General features: G+C 46.2%; 2 protein-coding genes across 2 annotated transcripts in view; one reads left to right on the forward strand and one right to left on the reverse strand.

Moving 5' to 3' along the window:
- The window catches only part of CUBN (cubilin), a 365,663-nt gene that overhangs the window by 342,284 nt on the left and 2,513 nt on the right, over positions 1-20,866 (reverse strand). Inside the window, exons 2-3 of the mRNA XM_040352464.1 lie at positions 2,524-2,653; positions 1,242-1,337 (exon numbers count right to left, since the gene is read on the reverse strand). Of these exons, the coding sequence (XP_040208398.1) occupies positions 1,242-1,337; positions 2,524-2,653 (226 nt within the window). The remainder of the gene's footprint in view (positions 1-1,241; positions 1,338-2,523; positions 2,654-20,866) is intronic.
- On the forward strand, positions 495-13,560 carry LOC120939975 (leucine-rich repeat-containing protein 14-like). The gene is made up of 4 exons (XM_040352463.1): positions 495-562; positions 5,356-5,678; positions 8,641-9,255; positions 12,958-13,560. Exons 1-4 carry the CDS (start codon positions 557-559, stop codon positions 13,508-13,510), a joined length of 1,497 nt encoding a protein of 498 aa, XP_040208397.1. The 5' UTR covers positions 495-556; the 3' UTR covers positions 13,511-13,560.

The following is a 20,866-nucleotide window of genomic DNA, read 5'->3' on the forward strand; positions in this document are numbered from 1 at the left end:
CCTCCTCACCACCTGATTTAACCTTGTATCTGCCAAACTACCACAAAACTGACACAGCATGGCATATGGTTTCAGTGTGGCCATATGAAAACTGGTGGTCCGTGGAAATCCCCTGAAGAAGCCAATGTTGGCGAAACATGTTGGGATATGACCTGCATTAGTTGTGCTTGGCAGCCGAAAGTGACATGCTGTTTAATTTCTGCTGCAGCTACAGCCATGGACAGCTGCATGCGAGCGTTCAGGTGGGCAGCCGAAGGGCAGTAAAACCGTGGCTCCACCGCCTGCACATGGGAACAACGCCAGTGATCTCTCAGGTAATGACATCAACCTTTGTATACTTTCTGCTCTTAGCCTGGGACTCTCCTGGCCAGTATTGATGGGTCCCCTGTTGCTATGACGCTATCGGCTGCACTGCCAACAGCATCCTAGCTAGGGAGGGCCAGAGGCTGAAGGGGAGGTCCCAGGCGGAGCTTCCAGTGTGCTTGTCTAAAACAATAAAGTTTTATGAAAATAACAACATTTTCAGTGTGCAAACGGATCTTTCATTCATCCTACAATGGGGGTAAGTTTTTTCCTGGCTCAACATACTGCCCTGAACAGGCTTATGTATGTAAGCGGTGATCTTTTCTGTCTTCCTACACTACAGCAAGGAAGAGTGGCTAGGGTAGCTTAGATTATTACATTTAGGCTTCTTTTACATGAGCGGTAAAGGGACGGTAAAAACAGGCGGTTGATCTGCGTTACAGAACCTTGTTTGTAACCCAGGGACTATATTAAAGAAGCTGGGGCTATCCAGGAAGGGGTTAATGTATTTTATTTTAATGCAATATATTTGTATTTTAAAGTACTTCATTTTACTTGGTATCGTCCGCTTTCAGTCTGTACAGACTGGTGTGGGAGAAGCAGCACAAGACTAGGAGGAGAGAGCAGAGTGACGGTGAGATGAGCTCATCAGTGTGCTGCTTGTCCTTTCACTGTCCAGTCACAGGGAAGAAAATGACAGGTTCTATCTCATGTGTGTAGGTGACAAAAAAAAAACAACAGGAAGCACATCATAATCAAAAAAAATAAAAAGGGTTGCTATGGAAATGACTACCACAGCTAAATGCGGCCGCATGTAACCGCACATAATCGCAATGTACAAATGCAGCTAATCGCAGTGCTCAGAGCCTTGAATTTCACAGAAAATGTACATGCTTTTAATTGCGGCAAAACTGCCGTCCGTCTGAAAGGGGCCTTACCTTTGTACTGAGCTGAGCAAGCTGGTTAGAAACACTCTGGTTGTATCCAATAACATTTGCTTTTAATAGAGAAATTTCTTCTCTGTTTTTGTGTATCTGAAATAGAGAATAAGATGATTTCAGCATGGTGCCCCTTACACAGCTTCAGGCATGGGCCCCCTGGAGCAGAGAACCGGGGGGGGGGGGTGCTGCCACCTGAAATTGAGAAGCGGTGGGGCTGCCACGAATTGAGAAGCGGGGGGGCCCTTTACAAAAAAAAAGAAGAAATAAAGGGGGGGTAGCCATCTGGGGACCTCTGGGCCCTTTAATAAAAATAAAAAAGAAATACAAAATATATGTTTATTTTTTTTTAAAAGGTAGAGTTGCCATCTGGGGCCCTGGGAACCTCTGGGCCCTTTAATTATATATATATATATATATATATATATATATATATATATATATATATATATATATATATATATATATATATATATATATATATATAAAATATATATATAATGTATATATATAAAAATAAATTACAAAAAAAGGGGGGTTGCCAATCCAGGACCTCTGGGCCCTTTAATAAAAAAAAGAAAAACCTTTGGGCCCTTTATTAAAGAAAAATATATAAAAAATAAAATAAACATTTATTAAAAAAAAAAGGGGGGGAGGGGGTTGCCATCCAGAGCCCTGGGGACCTCTGGGCCCTTTAATAAAAAAATAAATAATAAGAAATAAAATAATATAAATAAAATTAAACGTTTTTATAAAAAAAGGGGGGTTGCCATCCGGGGCCCTGGGGACCTCTGGGCCCTTTAATAATATATATATATATATATATATATATATATATATATATATATATATATATATATATATACAGTATATATATATATATATATATATATATATATATATATATATAAATAAAAGAAATTAAAAAAAAAGATTTTTTTTATATAAAAATAGGGGGATTGTCATCTGGGGCCCTGGGGATCTCCGGGCCCCAGGGGACCTCTGGACCCCTGAAAAAAAAATTGTCCCTTTAATAAAAACTAAAATAAAAATATATTAAAAAATTTTTTTTTTTTTATAAAAAAACAAATAATAAAAAAAAGGGGTTTCCTCCGGGACCCTGGGGACCTCCGGACCCCTATTTTTTTTTTTAAGGGGGTTGTCACCCGGGCCCCTGGGGATCTCCGGGCCCCTTACAGGTGTACTGCCTGTACCCCCCTGATGGCGGCCCTGGGTGTGGCCTCTGTCTTATTACTGATGACATTCATTGGTGGCTGGTTACCTGAATCAGCAGATCAGACAGGTCATCATCATTAACTTTGATTTTCCCATATGAGTCAGTCTTGAATTCAATACATTTTGCCTGGCTTACTGAAAATATTAAGTTTCCATCTTCCGAGGACATCCGAGGTCTATTGGGGAAAAAAAAGGTTTCTGATCTCACGTGGAGCTGTTATAACATTCATTAAATATTAATTTATGCATTTTATTTTAGTAAAGTTACCAAATTTTAGTGATTTCTTGCCCCTGGCATTATTCGTTACTAGACAGTGTACCTGACACGTAACCTATGATTTCTACACCCCCTGTTTCCAAAAAGTGGCAATTTTATGGCGACTGTACACGCTTCAATAATTACCTGATCCAAAGTTTGGGTTGATCTGAGGTTTGGAGGTGCAGTAATTGGGTCTGATCTGAGGTGTGGAGTAGCAGAAGTTTGTGTTGATGTGGTGTGGAGGTGCAGGAATTGGGTCTGATCTGAGGTGTGGACGTGCAGGTATTGGGTCCAGGGGGGCCCGTCCATTAAGGGCGCATGGGCGCTGCCCCCTCTATCCATACATCCGGCCCCCATGCTGGATGCCGGATTCATGAATTCCAATGGGGGGAGGGGTTTTGAAGTACATGATTAGAACCAGAGGCTCTAATAGATTTCAGAATAGGGTGGGCTCGGGGAACAGAGCTCACCCAGTTGTGTGACAATAGCAAATTAATATTTGCTATTTTCACACTAAATTTCCTCCTCGCCAATCAGGAAGCGGGTCTGAGACCTGTTTCCCTAGTTCCGATTGGCCGCCGAGGAGGAGGGAGGAGACTGTCACTGAGCAGGGGAAGTGGAAGCTGCCTGTGATGCCCGCGGAGGAGAGCAGGGGAAGAGGAAGCCATCCGTGATGCCCGCCATAGATGGGGTAAGTGCTCCGGGTCTGTGGGGGTATTGCCACCAGCCACCACTTATTGGGTCTGATCTGAGGTGCGAAGGTACAGGAATCGTGTCTGAACTGAAGTGTAGATGTTTGTGTCTGATATGAGGTTTGGAATTGCAGGAATCGGGTTTGAAATGAGGTGTGGAGGTGCAGATGTTTGGGTTGATAAGAGGTGTGAAGGTGCAGGAATTGGGTCTGAAATGAGGTGTGAAGGTGCAGAAGTTTGGGTTGATCAGAGCTGTGGAGGTGTGCATAATCCACATATACTAAAATGTTAAGATAAGAGTCTGATAACACATTGGCACAAGCCAACTTGCTTTAAATTTAACCGATGGATTCCTAACCGATAGGTCAAAACCGATCGTTAGTAGGCACGACCATCGATTAAAAATCCACGCATGCTCATAATCAAGTCGACGCATGCTTGGAAGCATTGAACTTAATTTTTTCAGCACATCGTTGTGTTTTACGTCACTGCGTTCTGACACGATCGGTTATCTAACCGATGGTGTGTAGGCGCGACGGACCATCAGTCAGCTTCATCGGTTAGCCGATGAAAACGGTCCATCAGACTGTTCTCATCAGATAGACTGATCGTGTGTACAGGGCTTAAGACTTGAGAGGCTGTGAGGCAGGCGGCGACGGGCAGAGAGTCGCTGATTGTTGCCATTACTAGTAAAGAAAAAATATGTCCCCGGATTTCATTTAAAAAATCTGGTCACCTTACCCTTGAAGAGTTGTCCACAGAAATGTCGGTACCAAACACGAAGTCTCTTTCAAGGTTTTTATTGAACAAAGTTCTCCAACAGAGGGGTAGAGGGATGGGGAGACTCGGGTACCTTTGCTTTGCGGATCACGGGTACAACTTAAATCCAGAGGATTAACTCCACACTGGATTTCAGCAGCCACCAGATAGGCCTACTCTCACCGGCCTAGCAGCTGGTGCGACGCTCGTCAAAGTCTCTGCCACAGACATGATAAGTGTGGTCAGGCCGTCCCACGATCTTCTGCCACAAGATCACGTAACCACTCGCACACTTTGTATAGTTCCAATAAAGTACACGACTCACAGTGCCAAGAATCTTTCGGCCAGGCTGGCAGCACAGTGAGGTAAATCCGCCAGGGTACGTCCTTCAATTGAATCTCACTGGTTCAGCTTCCTTCCATAGGTAAGATAGCAAATGACCATCCCTGGATTAGTAGGTCCCAGAAACTCCTGGGCCTACTCTCAGTTGTGAGGCCTTGGACCAGCCGGCCCCGAGGCTACGAAACAGCGTACACATCCCTGAGGCCAGGAGGGCCCTCAGGTCAGGATCGAAAAACGAACCCCGCCAAAATGGCATCTGTCCCTTAAGTTCCCCTCCCCAGAATGCACAGCAGGTTAACCACGCCCCCTGAGCCGCTTCTGGGAAAGAGATACCCAATGCATTCAGCCCGCTGCCTTTCCAACCTTGACCAGTGGTAACAGCGACACCCACTGTCAAGGGGAAAATTGTGCAACCCAGCTGAACTGAAACAGAACCAACAATTTAGCATAATCCTCCTGAGCTAAACTACAGCTCAGGCAACTAGAATTTAACATATAGCACCTACTCAATGGGAGCATTGCGCTGCTACACAAGGTTATCAACTACTGACCAAGGGAGAAAGTGTAGATAAAGAGAAGAAGGGATCCAAGGACAAAACCCTTGAAGACCACTACAGAAAGAGAAGGAGGAGAAGAGGAGATAGGGTTTTAGGTGACACTCAAGGAGATAGGTAGGAAGAGAACCAATGAAGAGCAGAGTTTTGGAGGCCAGGAAAATTACATTTTTTTTGATCAAAGGCAGCAGAAAGGTCTAATATTATGTCAAATATAATAGAACCCAATATGACAATTTTTTGCTATCTTAGCTCTGTGTTTGTCTTTTTAGGAACAAGGAAAAGCCGTGCCATCCCTGGTATGTTTGTGCGCACAGAAGCTAGTGAACGACCAAGCCTCCCTCCGCATGATGCTGGACTCCATCCCCTGCGATCTCTACAGGCCGCTCTTCTCTGCTGCTTTCCTGGGGAGGAAGACTTTGATACTGCAGGACTTGGTGCAGCAATGGCCCTTCTCCAACCTCAGTTTCCAGAAGCTGCTTCCAGGCAACCTCGGCCAGTTCCACCATCTTTCCAACAGTGTGTGCGTGAAAGCCGTTATAAGGGGTGTCGTGGCTTACCTGAGTGATGCACTGAGCAGAGAGAGTCAGGAGAGGTAATTGACTTATCCTGCAGGAGGAGAAGTGAGACACCTGAGAGAGGGGAGCTGAGAATGTAAACCATCAGCATCCGCCCATAACTGTAAAATGTAGTAAAACTCAGAACCGTTTCATGACGGACTTTGAGCTAAAGGGCCAGCAAATTGATCATTTAGTTATAGGTGGCATCTAGGGGCTGAGTCACCTGCCTCAGTACAGAGATCTCCACATGTCACCAGAAAAACCTGTACTGAGAGAGATAGCAGTGCCAATGTTGATCTTTTGAATATGTCAGTTGCCTAAAGCCGCTGGATCAACATGACAGCCAGGGAACTTGTATTTTCAGAAGAATTTTACAATGGCAGCTTACATCCTCTGGAGAGGCTTCCTTTAAAGCAGGGGTACCCAACCTTTTGAAGAGCGAGGGCCACTTAGGCAAATTGGTAACTGGTCGCAGGCCACAATGAGTGGAGCGGGAGGATGACAGGTCCGTGTCCACGGACACAGCCCACTCTGCTCTATGGGCCCTCTGATCCAATCCGATTTGCCCAGACGGAAGGGCAGATCCCTTTCTATTTTTTTTTAGGTAGGCAGGTATAAACAGACACAAGTCTGTTTACATCTGCTGCTCCATAGAGGTGAATAATAATAGGTAGATTCAGGTACGTTGGCATAACTTTGCGGCGGCGTAGCTTAAGGAATTTAAGCTACGCCGCCGTAAGTTAGCGAGGCAAGTACATGATTCACAATGTACTTGCCTGCTAAGTTACGTCGGCGTAGCCTGAATCGGCGGGCGTAAGGGCGCCTAATTCAAATGTGTTTGAGGGGGGCGTGTTTTATGTTAATGGCGCTTGACCTCACGTTTTTTACTTTTTTTTTTTTCTGCGCATGCACCGGGCGCCTACATTACCCAGTGTGCATTGCGGCTAAGTATGCCGCACGGGCCTATTGATTTTGACGTGGACGTAAACGACGTAAATCGCTATTCGCGGACGACTTACGCAAACGACGTAAAAATTTCGAATCTCGAAGCGGGAACGGCGGTCATACTTAACATTACTATTCCATCTATTCGATGGAATAACTTTAGGCGGCCTATCTCTTACGTAAACGCCGTAAATGTACTGTGGCGGCCGAAAGCAATGGAAGCGCCACCTAGCGGCCATCCGAAATATTGCAATCTAAGATAGGATGGCGCAAGCCGTCGTATCTTAGATATGTTTAAGCGTATCTCTGTTTGAGCATACGCTTAAACATAAGTCGGCGTAGATTCTGAGTTAGGTTGGCTTATTTACTGATAAGTCGGCCTAACTCTTACTGAATCTACCTATAAATCCTATCGGGTCGGACCGATCATGTGAAAGGGGCCTAATGCCTTGTAGACACGACAGGTTTTCCCGTTCGGGAAAACTGCCATGACAGCTTTTGGCCGGGAAAACCGGCTGTGTGTATGCTCCGTCACAGTTTTCCAGACGAGAAAACTGCGGGGAAAAAAAAGAGAACTTGTTTGTCGCATGCACAGAAGCATAGAACGTCATTTTGGCGGCTCGTCGTAGTCTTTGACGTCACTGCGTTCTTGGCTGTCAAACGTTCAGCAGTCTTTTGTGTGCCCCGTGTGCATGCAAGGCAGGCTTGAGAGGAATCCCGTCGGGAAAAGCGTTGTTTTTTTTCTCCCGGGAAAACCGGTCGTGTGTACGAGGCATTAGGCTGCTTTCACACTGATGCACTGCGATTTGCCCAAACTGCGGGTGCAGCGCATTGCACCTGTGGATTTTCTGCCGGTTAGCTGCACTTTGCCGTAAACTTCTATTATATCCTGCAGGTGTGGCGCACTTTCTGAAAGCACAACAGACCCACGGGTAATAACAGAAGTGCTTGTTTCCTCTACCAGCGGCTTCATTCACAAAACTGCTGCTCTGGGATGGCGGGTTGGCAACCCGTGATCTGGACTTGCCAACCTGCCATCCCAGAGCAGGAGGTCGAGGGCCACATCAGAGGACTTGGGTCACTGGTTGGGCACCCCCGCTTTAAAGTTAGAGGGCCAGATTCACATAGAGATACGACGGTGTATCTCTTGATACACCGTCGTATCTCTGACTTAGGCCCGTCGTATCTATGCGACTGATTCATAGAATCAGTTACGCATAGATATGCCTAAGATCCGACAGGTGTAACTGTGTTACACCGTCGGATCTAAACTGCAATTTAAAAATGGCCGCGGGGGGCGTTCTCGCTGATTTACGATGAGAAATATGTAAATCAGCGAGATACGTCAATTCACGAACGTACGCGGGCCCTACGCAGTGTTGTTACGACGTTCACGTAGCGGCTTTCCCGGTGTATACTTACCCTTGCTTCTATGAGACGCAGCCAATGTTAAGTATAGCCGTCGTTCCGGCGTCGATATTTTTTTTTTTTTTACGTTGTTTGCGTACGCCGATTCTCTAACCCGCTCGTCGCAAGTTACGCTCACGCTGAAACCACTGACGTCCTAGCGACGTCAGTGGGAGCAATGCACGCCGGGAAAAATCGCGGACGGCGCATGCGCATTTAAATCGGCGCGGGGACGCGCCTGATTTAAATAGTACACTCCCCCTAGCCGCGGAATTTGAATTCCGCCGAGGGTTTTTTTGATCCGCCGCCGCAAGTTTGGAGGTAAGTGTTTTGTGAATTACCCACTTGCCTTTTCAAACTTGCGGCAGCGGATCTTAAATCACATAGATCACGCGGATCTAAAGATCCGATGATCTATGTGAATCTAGCCCAGAAAGTTTAAATCTCCAGCAGCCACTAAATGCCAGAATATGAGTTTTTGGTTGGGACTCCTCTTTTTAGATAGAAATGTAATTGTTTTCTTTATGCAATGGGCTTAAAGGTGCACTCCGCTCTTGACTGAAATAGCTTACATATTGCAGTTTGTGGACATCCTAAACATTTCTACTGCTCCATTTGTATACACTTTTCTCTCTTGTTGTGCAGGAGGCAACGGTTGCGTATTCTAGATATAACGGACGACCCCTGCAGCTTCGACCTGAATGAAGACCACAGAAGTCTGCGTTCACACTTGATGACCCTGGCTAAGGCATGTATCGATCTCTCTAAGAGATGCCGTGATGAAGCCATGCAAGCAAGGAAGAGGAGTGATTTCAAGTTGGCCCCACAATCTTCCCTTAACACCGTTTATGTAGACGTTTGGATAGACATCTTTAATTATAGCACATATTACCCCATCCTGAAGGAGGCACTCCAGGCGAGCGTGCATGGCCCCCTGCGCCTGCGTTGCCGCAACCTACATAACTGTATGATGCCCCTGTGTAAAACAGGGGAGCTGCTGGACCTCCTGAACCCAGCAGGGGTGCGCAGGATCGAACTGTACAATATCATCACCCTAGATGAGCTCAACATCATTCTGCCCAACATGGTCAAGTTCTGCTCCCTGCGCAGCGTCAAATTGACCTTCTGCATCAACAGCATCCAGAGGCTAAAACATGACACCATGAAGAAATTCGCCACGCTCATCGGACAGCTGAGCTCCCTGAAGGAGCTAAACCTTGGATATTCCTTCCTTTCGGGGTGCCTACAGCAGCTGCTGGGGTGAGACTACAATTTATCTTCACAAACAATATTGAAAATATCAATGTAAAGTGATGGGAGGGAGTGCAGTCCTCCTTCACTTACCTCATCCTTCCATTTTGCTTTTAAATGTCCTTATTTTCACCTCCTGTTCTTCTGTCTGTAACTCACCACCGTAATGCGAGGCTTTCTTCCTGGTGTGGAGAAAGCCTCCTGAGGGGGGAGGGGGCAAGCAGGCAAGTCAGGACACTCTCTACTTTGCAGATAGAGAAAGGAGCTGTGTGTTAGTGGGCGTCCTGACACTCCTGCTCGCCCCCTCCCCCCTCAAGAGGCTTTCTTCACACCAGGGAGAAAGCCTCCCATTACTGTGTGGAGTTACAGAGAGAAGAACAGGAAGTGAGAATTTCTCAGAAGAAATAAGGACATTTAAAAGCAAAATCGAAGGATGAAGTAAGTGAAGGAGGACTGCACTAAGGTAAAGAAAGCTATTTAGGGAAAAAAAAAAATCCTTTACAAACCCTTTAAAGCTGATCTTCAGGCTCCCCTATCCCCCCACCCAGGGGTCAAGTCCTGGGGAAAAAAGTGTGGGAACTCCCACCCAAGATCCACTCCCCCACCAAAAAAAAAAAAAAAAGATACGCTCATATGCATAATTACTAAAGCGCATGTTCTTTCTAAATCCCGCGATAACTCGCGGCAGACCCTCGCAATGTCTCCTGGGAACAATGACAAAAGCTCCCAGGAGACATTGCGGCATCGAGGAAGTGACGGAATACCCGCACACTACCCGATGAATCCATATACAGGAAGCGGCCAGTAACATAAAGGATTACTAAGGTTCGCCTGCCCCTGACAGCGACTTGAGCTGGGCATCGCCGCTCAGTGAAGCATTGGCTCGGGTGGCTTGGCTTCTCTAGTCCTGCAAAGGGAACTGCGTTCCTGCTGTAAAAAAAGTGCAGGAACTCCGTTCCCACGCGTTCCCGCAGGACTTGAGCCCTGCCCCCACCCTCTTCTAACTATCCACTGGTATTAAAAAAAAAATCAAAGCTGCAGTCACGTCACTGTCTGTTCCTGAGTCTTCTGTCTTCCTATGTTTACAGAAGGCAGGGTCCTTTTTCAAGGTGTCCACATTAGGGCCCTTTCACACCAGCGGACTGTATGTCCGTTTTTTCATCCATCCGTTTACGGATAAAAAAGGGACATACATGTATCCCTATGAGATACGGTCCGGCGGACCGTTTCCAGCGGAGATCCCCTTGTCTTTACGAGGCCTTACAGTCTGATCACTGGGGGAGTGGAGCCTGAGGAAATCATAGGTACAGGTCACTAAGTCTACAGTCTGAAATCACCCAGCGGACATCTTTTTACACCCACTGAAATCTTGCATTCCACTCTTATTTTTACCACTAAACTGAGCTTCTATCACGAAATGCAGGATTTACAAGTCCATGACACTGTTTTGATGTTGAATTGTAAAAGCAGTGACAAGCCTGTCGATTTCACACGTTTGATAATGTGACGGAAAACCGCTGCTTTTTTAAAATTAAGCATCAAAACAGTATCACTGACTTCTAAATACTGTATTTCAAGATATAACCTCAGTTTAGTGGCAAAAATAAGTGTGAAATGCAAGATTTTGGTGGGTAAAAAAAGATGTCCTCTTGGCGACTTCAGACTGTAGGCTTAGTGTGGCGTACCAAGATGGCCGTGATGGAACGTCACTTCCGTTACATGATCTTCACGGGTCGTCTAATCTGACGGAACACAGGCACTGAACTGGAGCTCAAGGATTACTTTTTTAACCACTTCCTTACTTTGCACTTAAACCCCCTTCCTGCCCAGAGGACTTTTTGCGATTCGGCACTGCGTCGCTTTAACTGACAATTGCGCGGTCGTGCGACGTGGCTCCCAAACAAAATTGACGTCCTTTTTTCCCCACAAATGGAGCTTTCTTTTGGTGGTATTTGATCACCTCTGCGTTTTTTATTTTTTGCGCTATAAACAAAAATAGAGCGAAAATTTTGAAAAAAAAAATATTGTTTACTTGTTGCTATAATAAATAGCTCAATTAAAAAAAAAAATAAAAAAAAATAATTCCTCAGTCTAGGCCTATACGTATTCTACATATTTTTTGTAAAAAACAAAAATCGCAATAAGTGACTGGTTTGCGCAAAAGTTATAGCGCCTACAAAATAAGGGACAGAATTATTATTTTTTATTATTTATTTTTTTACTAGTAATGGCGGCGATCTGCGATTTTTATTGCGACTGCGACATTATGGCGGACACATCGGACACTTTTGACACATTTTTGGCACCATTCACATTTATACTGCAATCAGTGCTATAAATATGCACTAATTACTGTATAAATGTGACTGGCAGGGAAGGAGTTAACACTAGGGGGTGAGGAAGGGGTTAAATGTATTCCCTATATAGTGTTCTAACTGTGTGGGGGAAGGGGGGTGACTGGGGGGGTGACCGATCTGTGTCCCTATGTACAAGAGACACAGATCGGTCTCCTCTCTCTCTGACAGGACGCTGTCTCTGTGAGAGCCGGCAATGAGAAATGATCTCATATGTTTACATATGAGATCATCTCTCATTGGCCGCACAGATCGCCTAGCAAACGGCCACTCGGATTGACCGTTCACGGCGATCTGTGATTGGCTGTGTCCAAGGGACACGGCCATCACAGAAGTTTCCCGCTGTGTGCTCGGGAGGTGGTTAATGATAGAGAGTAGAGTTTTTTTTAAAAATTATAGGGCCAAATCCACAAAAGGGATACGACGGCGTAACTGCTGTTACGCCGTCGTATCCCTGTTCCTAACTATGGAACTGATCCACAGAATCGGTTTCCAAGAGATAGACAGAAGATCCGGCATGTGTAAGGGACTTACACTTCCGGATCTTAGGATGCAGTACCGCATCCGCCGCTGGGTGAATTTCGTGTCGAAATGCCGCCTCGGGTATGCAAATTAGCACTTACGGAGATCCACGAAGCTTTTCAGCTTCGTTTTTTCTCCGTAAGTTTTAGTTTGCAAACGCAAAATTAGGGCTGCTTTTACAAGGTGTAAAGTTAGTACACCATGTAAAAGCAGACCCTTCTGTCCAGCGACGCAATTTATTTATTTATTTTTAATTTTATTTTTCCCGCCGTATCTTTTTTTTTTCCCGACGCAACTTTATTGACCAGACGCGATCCACAAAGCTCGGCGTAACGTAATTTCGCGCTATGCACGTCAGGAAAATGACGTCACGAGCATGCGCAGTACGGCCAGCGTGGGAGCGCGCCTAATTTAAATGGGAATCGCCCCCATTTGAAGAGGAACGCCTTGCGCCGGCGGAATTTAAGTTACACAGACAAAAATTTCTAGGTAAGTGCTTTGTGGATCGGGCACTTAGGTAGAAATTTTAAGGCAGTGTAACTTAAATGGAAAAATTTACGTTACGCCGGCTCTTTGTGGATTTGGCCCATAGGGTCCATTTTAAGTATCAAGGGAGGCGGAACACACAAAAATGGACGGGAACACATAAAGGTAGGCGGGTTCAGAGTGGGTAATTATGGCAGGGAAATCTTGTTAGAAGATATGAGGACACGTCTTTAGACATCACCTTTAAATATAAATTCTTGATCCTTTAAAATTGCTGCCAGCTCCTAACCTGACTGAATTGCTCCTGAATTCTTCATTTGGTAATGCCGTGCACACCTTTTCTTTTCAGGGGAATACAAGAGCCGCTGGAGAGTTTGGAATTGGGGTACTGTAATCTGCTGCCGGTAGATTTATATTATTTGTCTGAGAGCCACCACATCTCCTCGCTTAAGAAGTTGGACCTAAGGAGGCATAACCTGTCAGAGCACCTTCTCCCCGCTTTCCTCCAGCTCCTGGCTGCTATCTCCTCCTCCCTCCGTTATCTGGACATCTCTATGTGTCAGCTAAGTGACCACAACCTCTCGGTTCTGGTGCCCACCCTCTGCTACTGTTCCCATTTGCGGTGCCTGGTACTTGCCATGAACCCATTATCTACTCGGGCACTGAGGAGTCTCTCCCAGAACTGTGCACACCTCCAGGAGCTCCAACTGGTGGTCTATTCGTGTCCACGTGACTGTTATATTTGTGGTCCATTCTCTGTTCACTACATTGACAAGGAGAAGCTCAGAGGATTTGTGGCAGAGCTGAATGAGATATTGGTGAGGGCAGAGCGGACGGATATTGTGTGGGCAAGGAATATGTCTGTTCTTCATAATCCAGTCTACTTGAACCTCTGGCGCTGATAACCACTGAAACGTAGACTTGAGTCTAAACTCCAGCCAGAACTGTTTTAATTAAAGGCATAGAAGTTGAACAGCCAAGTTTTTTCTAATTTTGGGTAGAATTCAGCAAAAATAGAACCTGTCAGGTTTTTATGCTGTCTGTATCACAGTTACCAATTTATCTGCGACAGTGTGATGTATGACAAAGGAGGATTTTTTGGACAAGCAAATGGCTACTCTCAAGTTCATTGGCTAACTAAAGGATGGGGTATTTATTACTAATGGCCTCTCTCTAGGGAAAGCAAAAATCTTCCCTTACAGTGGGGTTTCCATTGTTCTGCAAGGGTTAGGCCCCTTTCACACGGGCGGATCAGTGGGGATCGCTCCGTTGATCCCCGCTGAGCCGGCGGATGACAGGGCGGTCCCCACACACTGTGCAGGGACCGCCCTGTATTTTCTCCGCTCTCCCCTATGGGGGGATCGGATGAACACAGACCATCTGCCCGTTCACCCGATCCGATCCGCCAGACGGATGGAAAAGTAGGTTTTTCCTCCGTCACACTTTGGCGGATCGGATGTCAGCGGGAATGTCACCGCTGACATCCGCGGCTCCATAGAGGAGCACGGAGCGCCCGTTCAGGTCCGCCTGAAAAACTGGCAGGCGGACCTGAACAGGCCGCCCGTGTGAAAGAGCCCCTATGCTTTGACTTGTGAACTGTGCCTTGGTGTCCTCAAGTGCAGTGCCATGGGTTTGTCAATAGGAGATTATGGGGCCCCCAGGCAAAAGATTATGGGGCCACACAATATACACACACACGCATACAGTATGCATACACAGTATACACACACAGTATACATACACACAGAATACACATACACACACTGAAAAGGTACTGGAGAGGCGGGGCAGCTATAATCTTTGGATTTTTACACCAAAAGGATGTCGGTAAGGGACATTTCTGGGACAGATGTAAAAAAAACAGATTTTTACATACTGTCCCTGGTTTTACTGAGGCTGACAACCCTCATGGGGCCCCCTAGTGGCATGGGGCCCTCGGGCAGTGCCTGAGTGTCCAAATGGTCAGTCTACCCCTGGCTGTGAGTGCCGGTCTAGTAGCCTGGAACAAGCCTGTGGAAGCTGAAGATCAGGTATGTACAGTAAAAGTGCTTTATCTGGTACCCTAGACCTACATAAGCATTTGCCTTTGCAGTGCAGGGACTAATCCCAGCAAGTTATAGGGGTATATTTACTAAAACTGGTAGACTCAGAATATCACGCAGCTGTGAATGGTAGCCAATTACCGTATTTATCGGCATATACCGCGCACTTTTTTGCCCTTAAAATCAGGGCAAAATCGTGGGTGCACGATATATACGCCGATACTCGCTTCCCGCGCTGTGTTTGAACGCGGCCGCCGACATATACCGAGCGCAGTACACTCGGGTACACTCGGCCATGCTCGGCTCCCCTTGCTGTTATGCGAGAGGAGCCGAGCGTGCCCGAGTGTACTGCGCTCGGTATATGTTGGCAGAGGCGTTCAAACACAGCGCAGGAAGCGGGGATCGGCTCAGGGAGAAGCGGGGAGGACACCACGAAGGCCGCAGACGGACACCGGAGCGGACAAGGCCGCCGATGGACGCCGGGCAAGACACCAAAACTGTAAGTAATAAAAAAAAAAATCCAGGAATTTCACGTCCAGATTAGGGGTGCACGCTATACGCCGGTGCGCGCAATAGGCAGATAAATACGGTAGCTTTTAGCTTGTTCAATTAAAGTGGTTCTAAACCATAGATGCTTAACCTGTGGCCCTCCAGTTGTTGGAGAACTACAGGTCCTTTGAGGCATTGCAAGGCTGACAGTTACAAGCATGACTACCAAAGGCAGATGCACAATGGGATTTGTAGTTCTGCAACAGCTGAAGGGCCACAGGTTTCGCCCCCATGTTCTAAAGCTTTTCTTTTTTTTCCTTAAAATCACAAACATGTTATACTTACCTGCTCTGTGTAATGGTTTTGCACAGAGCAGACCCAACCGCTGGCACTTCTGGCCCCTCCCCCTTTCTGAGTGCCCACCGAGCACGCTGCTTGCTCTGGGGGCACTCATGTGTGCTCACTCTTAAGCCACCTCTGTGTGTCACTGAGACACACAGAGTGTGGGTCAGTCCCGCCTCCCCGCACATTCCTCAGTGGCTGTGATTGACAGCATCAGAAGCCAATTGCTCCCACAGCTTTGTCTAAGCCAATCAGAAGGTAGAGACCCGTGAGAGCCTCAGCTCTCGTGCACATCGGGGGGAGCTGCACCCTGAAGTTTTTTTACCCTTATGCACAGAATGAATGAAGGTAAAAAAAAACTTCAGCCTTTACAACCACTTTAGGTTTTGACAATACAACCTTGAAACTGATTGGTTTCTAATAAGAGCTACACCAGATTTTGCAAAGTCCAGCTTTAGTAAATAATCCCCATAGTGTTTGGAAGCTTTTATTCTTTTAAAGTAGTACTCAAGTCTGCAAATACTCATATCTACTCCAGTTATGTGATGTCCTTTGCCGACGCCGACATCTTCTTCCTGGGTTCTCCCCAAGTGTCAGGTCTTCTGCTGTCATGTTTGGCCTGCAGCTTCTGCAATGCACCAAGGGGTGTCTAGCATGTACACTGAGCTGCCCATGCCCTGCTCAATGCACATTCTACAAAGGATTGTGAACAGGCAGGTAAGTTTGTTTTATTGAAGACGAAACAACAAAAAGTCTTCCTGCTCGCAATTTTTTTTACTTTTTTACTTCAATTTAGCCATAAGTCTGGATTATAAAATTTGAAGGTTTCATGGTTAACATAGTGTTGTTTTGAGGAATAAGTGCTTGGTAATCGTTATAAATATAGTAAATTGGGTTAACACTCGAAATTGGGTTAACATGCACGCACTTTGACCACGCGGTCTCTAAAAAGAGAGGCGAAGGACTAACGGGGCTGGTTGAGCGGGCGAGATCCTCTCACTCCCTTATAGGGAGTCCCTCTGCCCCGCTGGGCTTCAAAGCGGAGCAGGTAGGGCGGGCGTTGTGGGAGGACCCACTCATGCACCCGCCATTGCCACCCGGGGCATGGAGAAAGGTGGCAGATTGCCTCTAGGGGTGGCTTGCCTACTCCCAACTCCTGCAGTCTGGCTCCTCTCTCGAGTACACGCACAAAAATACACAAAAAAAAAAAGCCAATGGTCGAACTCCACAGGAAAAAGGGAATGGGGATAAGATGGGGGTGTGGTGCAAAAGAATGGGTGAAAAGTGTAACAGGTGATTTGGGCAGGTCCTGATTGGATGATCCATGATTTTCTATGGACCGGTAGGTGTAAATGGACACAAGTTCTACCTACAATACAATCTGCTAAAAAGAAATGGAAATAAATTCGTCCTCTTCCGTCTAGGCCAGTGGTTCTCAACCTGGGGGTCGGGACTCCCTCGGGGGTCAAATGATGATTTGCCAGGGGTCACCAAATCCTGGGCTGTTCCTGAAGCCTGCACCACTCTCCCAGTCTTTTTGCGGCTGCCCAGCAGGGCTGTCTCTGGAGCCTGTGGCCGCCCACTCAGCCTCTTCGCAGCTGCCTATTCAGTTCACGGCATGGTTGGGGGGCAGAGACTAGAGGTCAGTTGACTGGTGAGGATTGTGAGGTGGGAGGGGCTGGAGGAGACCCTATCTCCCGATATCAGCATAAGTGTCACTGCTACGCAGGGCTGGACTGGGACAAAAATTTGGCCCTGGACTTCATCCAGACCGGCCCACTTCAATTCAATAAAATGCTGCCCCCACCCCCCCGAAAAATCACACCCACCAAAAGGCCCTTACATCCATTATTGTATATCATGAGAGGGTGAGAGAGAGGGGAATGAGAGAGAGGGAGGGTTGAGGGAAAGGGGGTGAGTGTAAGAAAAAAAAGAAAAAGAGAGTGAGTGTAAAAGAGAGGGGGTGAGTGTAGGACCCCTTTTTACACTGAGGCGTTTTTTAGGCGCTTTTGGGCTAAAAATAGCGTCTGTAAAGCAACTGAAAAACGCTTCCGCTGCAGTCCCAGTGTGAAAGCCTGAGTGCTTTCACACTGGGGCGCTGCCAGGGCGTTAAAAAAAGTCCTCCAAGCAGCATCTCTGTTTTAAAAAATGGTCCACTGAGCCATCGGCCCACCGGGAAACTCCCTGTAGTCCCTATGGCCAGTCCATCCCTGCTGCTACGAGACACCACAAAGTCGGAGACACAGAGAGTAACACTACCTGTGATTATAGTTGCCATTAAAAGTCCCCACTACAGTTCTCAGATCAGCAGATGACCTTAATCAAGAGCACCCAAGTTAGCTGATCAGACCCCCCCCCCCCCCCATCATTGCCACTCATCCCATTCCCCCCACCAAAGAGTAAGAGAAGAAATAAAAATAGAGAATACATGGAAAGGAGAGAAAAAGAGGAGGAGGAAGAAAGAAAAGGGGAGAGAAAGAATAAGAGAAAAAACAAGAAAGACTGCTAGAGAGAGGGGTAAAAAAAAAAAAGTAATTAGGATAGCAAGAGAACAAAGAGAAAGAATAGTACATCCTAAAATGTACCACATGAGGTTTTAATACTATGAAGGGGACTCAGGGAGCGCTAAATGGGTTGGGGCGCAAATGACTTGCCTTGGGTACTGACAACACACACTACGAAAATAATTTTACTGTTGGGATCCCCATAACTTGTGAAATTTTATCAAGGGGTCACGGCACTAAAAGTTTGAGAACCACTGGTCTAGGCAAATCGAATTAGAGGGTAGTACAAGTCGGGTATCCATAGAGATGAGCGGGCTCTGTCTATGTCTATGTCTATGTCAGCTCTTCATAAACTGAGCAGACACGGACCTCTCATTCGCCCGCTCTGCTCTGATCAGCAAGGAATCAGTGGGCAAATTCCCTGCTGTTCTAATTGGAGTCTACGTGTAAAAGGGGCCTTAGGCAGAACACAAGAACTAGTATTTTAGCCGCACTAGAAAAGTAAACTACATCAATGGTGAACAAAACAGTATATAAAGGTGACATGCGAACAAGGGAGTGAGGTGTCTGCTGTGCATCCCTATTGGGGAACTGTTTGCTCACTTCCTCTTCTGTCTGACAACCATCAAACCGATAGGTGAGAGAAAATATCTAAATTCCCATGAGGTCACAGACTGCATGCCCTCCCTTCTCCACCCAAAACTAAAAAAAGTTGGGCATTCTTCTTTGTTTTACAGGTGAAACTCGAAAAATTTGAATATCATGCAAAAGTTCATTTATTTCACAAATGCAACTTTAAAAGGTGAAACTAATATATGAGAGAGACTCATTACATGCAAAGCAAGATAGTTCAAGCCGTGATTTGTCATAATTGTGATGATTTTGGCTTACAGCTCATGAAAACCCCAAATCCACAATCTCAGAAAATTGTAATATTACATGCAATCAATAAAACAAGGATTGTACATAGAACAATAATCAGACCTCTGAGACGTAGAAGCATGAATATGTACTCAGTACTTGGTTTGGGCCCCTTTTGCAGCAATTACTGTCTCAATGCGGCGTGGCATGGAAGCGATCAGCCTGTGGCACTGCTGAGGTGTTATGGAAGACCAGGTTGCTTCAATAGCGGCCTTCAGCTCTTCTGCATTGTTCGGTTTCATGTCTCTCATCTTTCTCTTGGCAATGCCCTATAGATTCTCTATGGGGTTCAGGTCAGGCGAGTTTGCTGGCCAATCAAGCACAGTAATCCCACGGTCATTGAACCAGGTTTTGCTGCTTTTGGCGGTGTGGGGGAGGTGCCAAGACCTGCTGGAAAATGAAGCCGGCATCCCCATAGAGATCGTCGGCGGAAGGAAGCATGAAGTGCTCCAAAATCTCCTGGTAGACGGCTGCGGTGACCCCGGACTTAATGAAGCACAGTGGACCAACACCAGCAGATGACATGACTCCCAAAATCATCACAGGCTGTGGAAACTTCACACTGGACTTCAAGCATCTTGCAGTGTGTGCCCCTCCATTCTTCCTCCATACTGGGGGTCCTTGGTTTCCAAATGAGATGCAAAATGTGTTCTCATCAGAAAAGAGGACTTTGGACCACTGAGAACAGACCAGGTGTGTTTTTCTTCAGCCCAGGTAAGACGCTTCTGACGTTGTTTGTTGGTCAGGAGTGGGGTGACAAGAGGAATACGACATTTGAAGCTCATGTCCAGGTTCCGTCTGTGTAGGGTGGCTCTTGATGCACTGACTCCAGCCTCAGTCCACTCCTTGTGAAAGTCCCCAACACTATTGAATGGCCTTTTCCTGACAATCCTCTCCAGGCTGTGGTCATCCCTGCTGCTTGTGCACCTTTTTCTTCCACACTTTTCCCTTCCACATAACTTTCTATTAATGTACTTTGAAACAGCACTTTGGGAAAATCCAACTTATTTTGCAATTACCTTTTAAGGCTTTCCCTCCTTATGGAGGGTGCCAATGATGGTTTTCTGCACAACTTTCAGGTCAGCAGTCTTTCCCATGATTGTGATTCCTACTGAACCAGACTGAGAGATCATTTAAAGGCTCAGGAACCCTTTGCAGGTGTTATGGCTTAATTAGCTGATTAGAGTGGGGCACTTTGAGCCTAGAATATTGCACCCTTTCACAATATTCTAATTTTCTGAGATTGTGTATTTGGGGTTTTCACCAGCAGGGCGAAGGAGATCTTGATTCCTATGTTGATCTTAAGTTTTCATTCGAAGGATAACCAGCAGGAGGAAGAAGGTCCTGATTATTCTATATAGATCTTTAGTTATCACTAGAGGGATCACCTGGAGGAGGCAGGAGGTCCTGATTCCTATGTAGATCTTTAGTTAGCTCTAGAGGGTATTCCAGCACAATGATGGAGGTCTTGATCATAGATCATAATTGTCACTAGAGGGATCACCAACAGGAGAAAGGAGGTCCAGATTCCTCTATATAGATCTTTGGTTATCACTAAAGGGATCTTTAGCAGGAGGAAGAAGGTCCTGATTCTTCTATATAAATCTTTAGTTATTACTAGAGGGATCTCCAATCTCCAGCAGGAGGATGGAGGTCTTGAGTCCCCCTATACAGATTTTTGGTTATAACTAGAGTTATCCCCAGCAGGAGGATAGAGGTCCCGATTCCTCTGTATAGATCTTTGGTTATCACTAGAGGGATCTCCAGCAGGAGGATGGAGGTCCTGATTCCTATGTATAGATCTTTGGTTATCACTAGAGGGAACACCAACACAAGGATTGAGGTCTTGATTCCTCTGTATAGATCTTTGGTTATCACTAGAGGGAACACCAGCACGAGGATGGAGGTCCTGATTCCTATGTATAGATCTTTGGTTATCACTAGAGGGAACACCAGCACG

The sequence above is a fragment of the Rana temporaria genome, chromosome 5, assembly GCF_905171775.1.
Source record: "Rana temporaria chromosome 5, aRanTem1.1, whole genome shotgun sequence".
Classification (NCBI taxonomy): domain Eukaryota; kingdom Metazoa; phylum Chordata; class Amphibia; order Anura; family Ranidae; genus Rana; species Rana temporaria.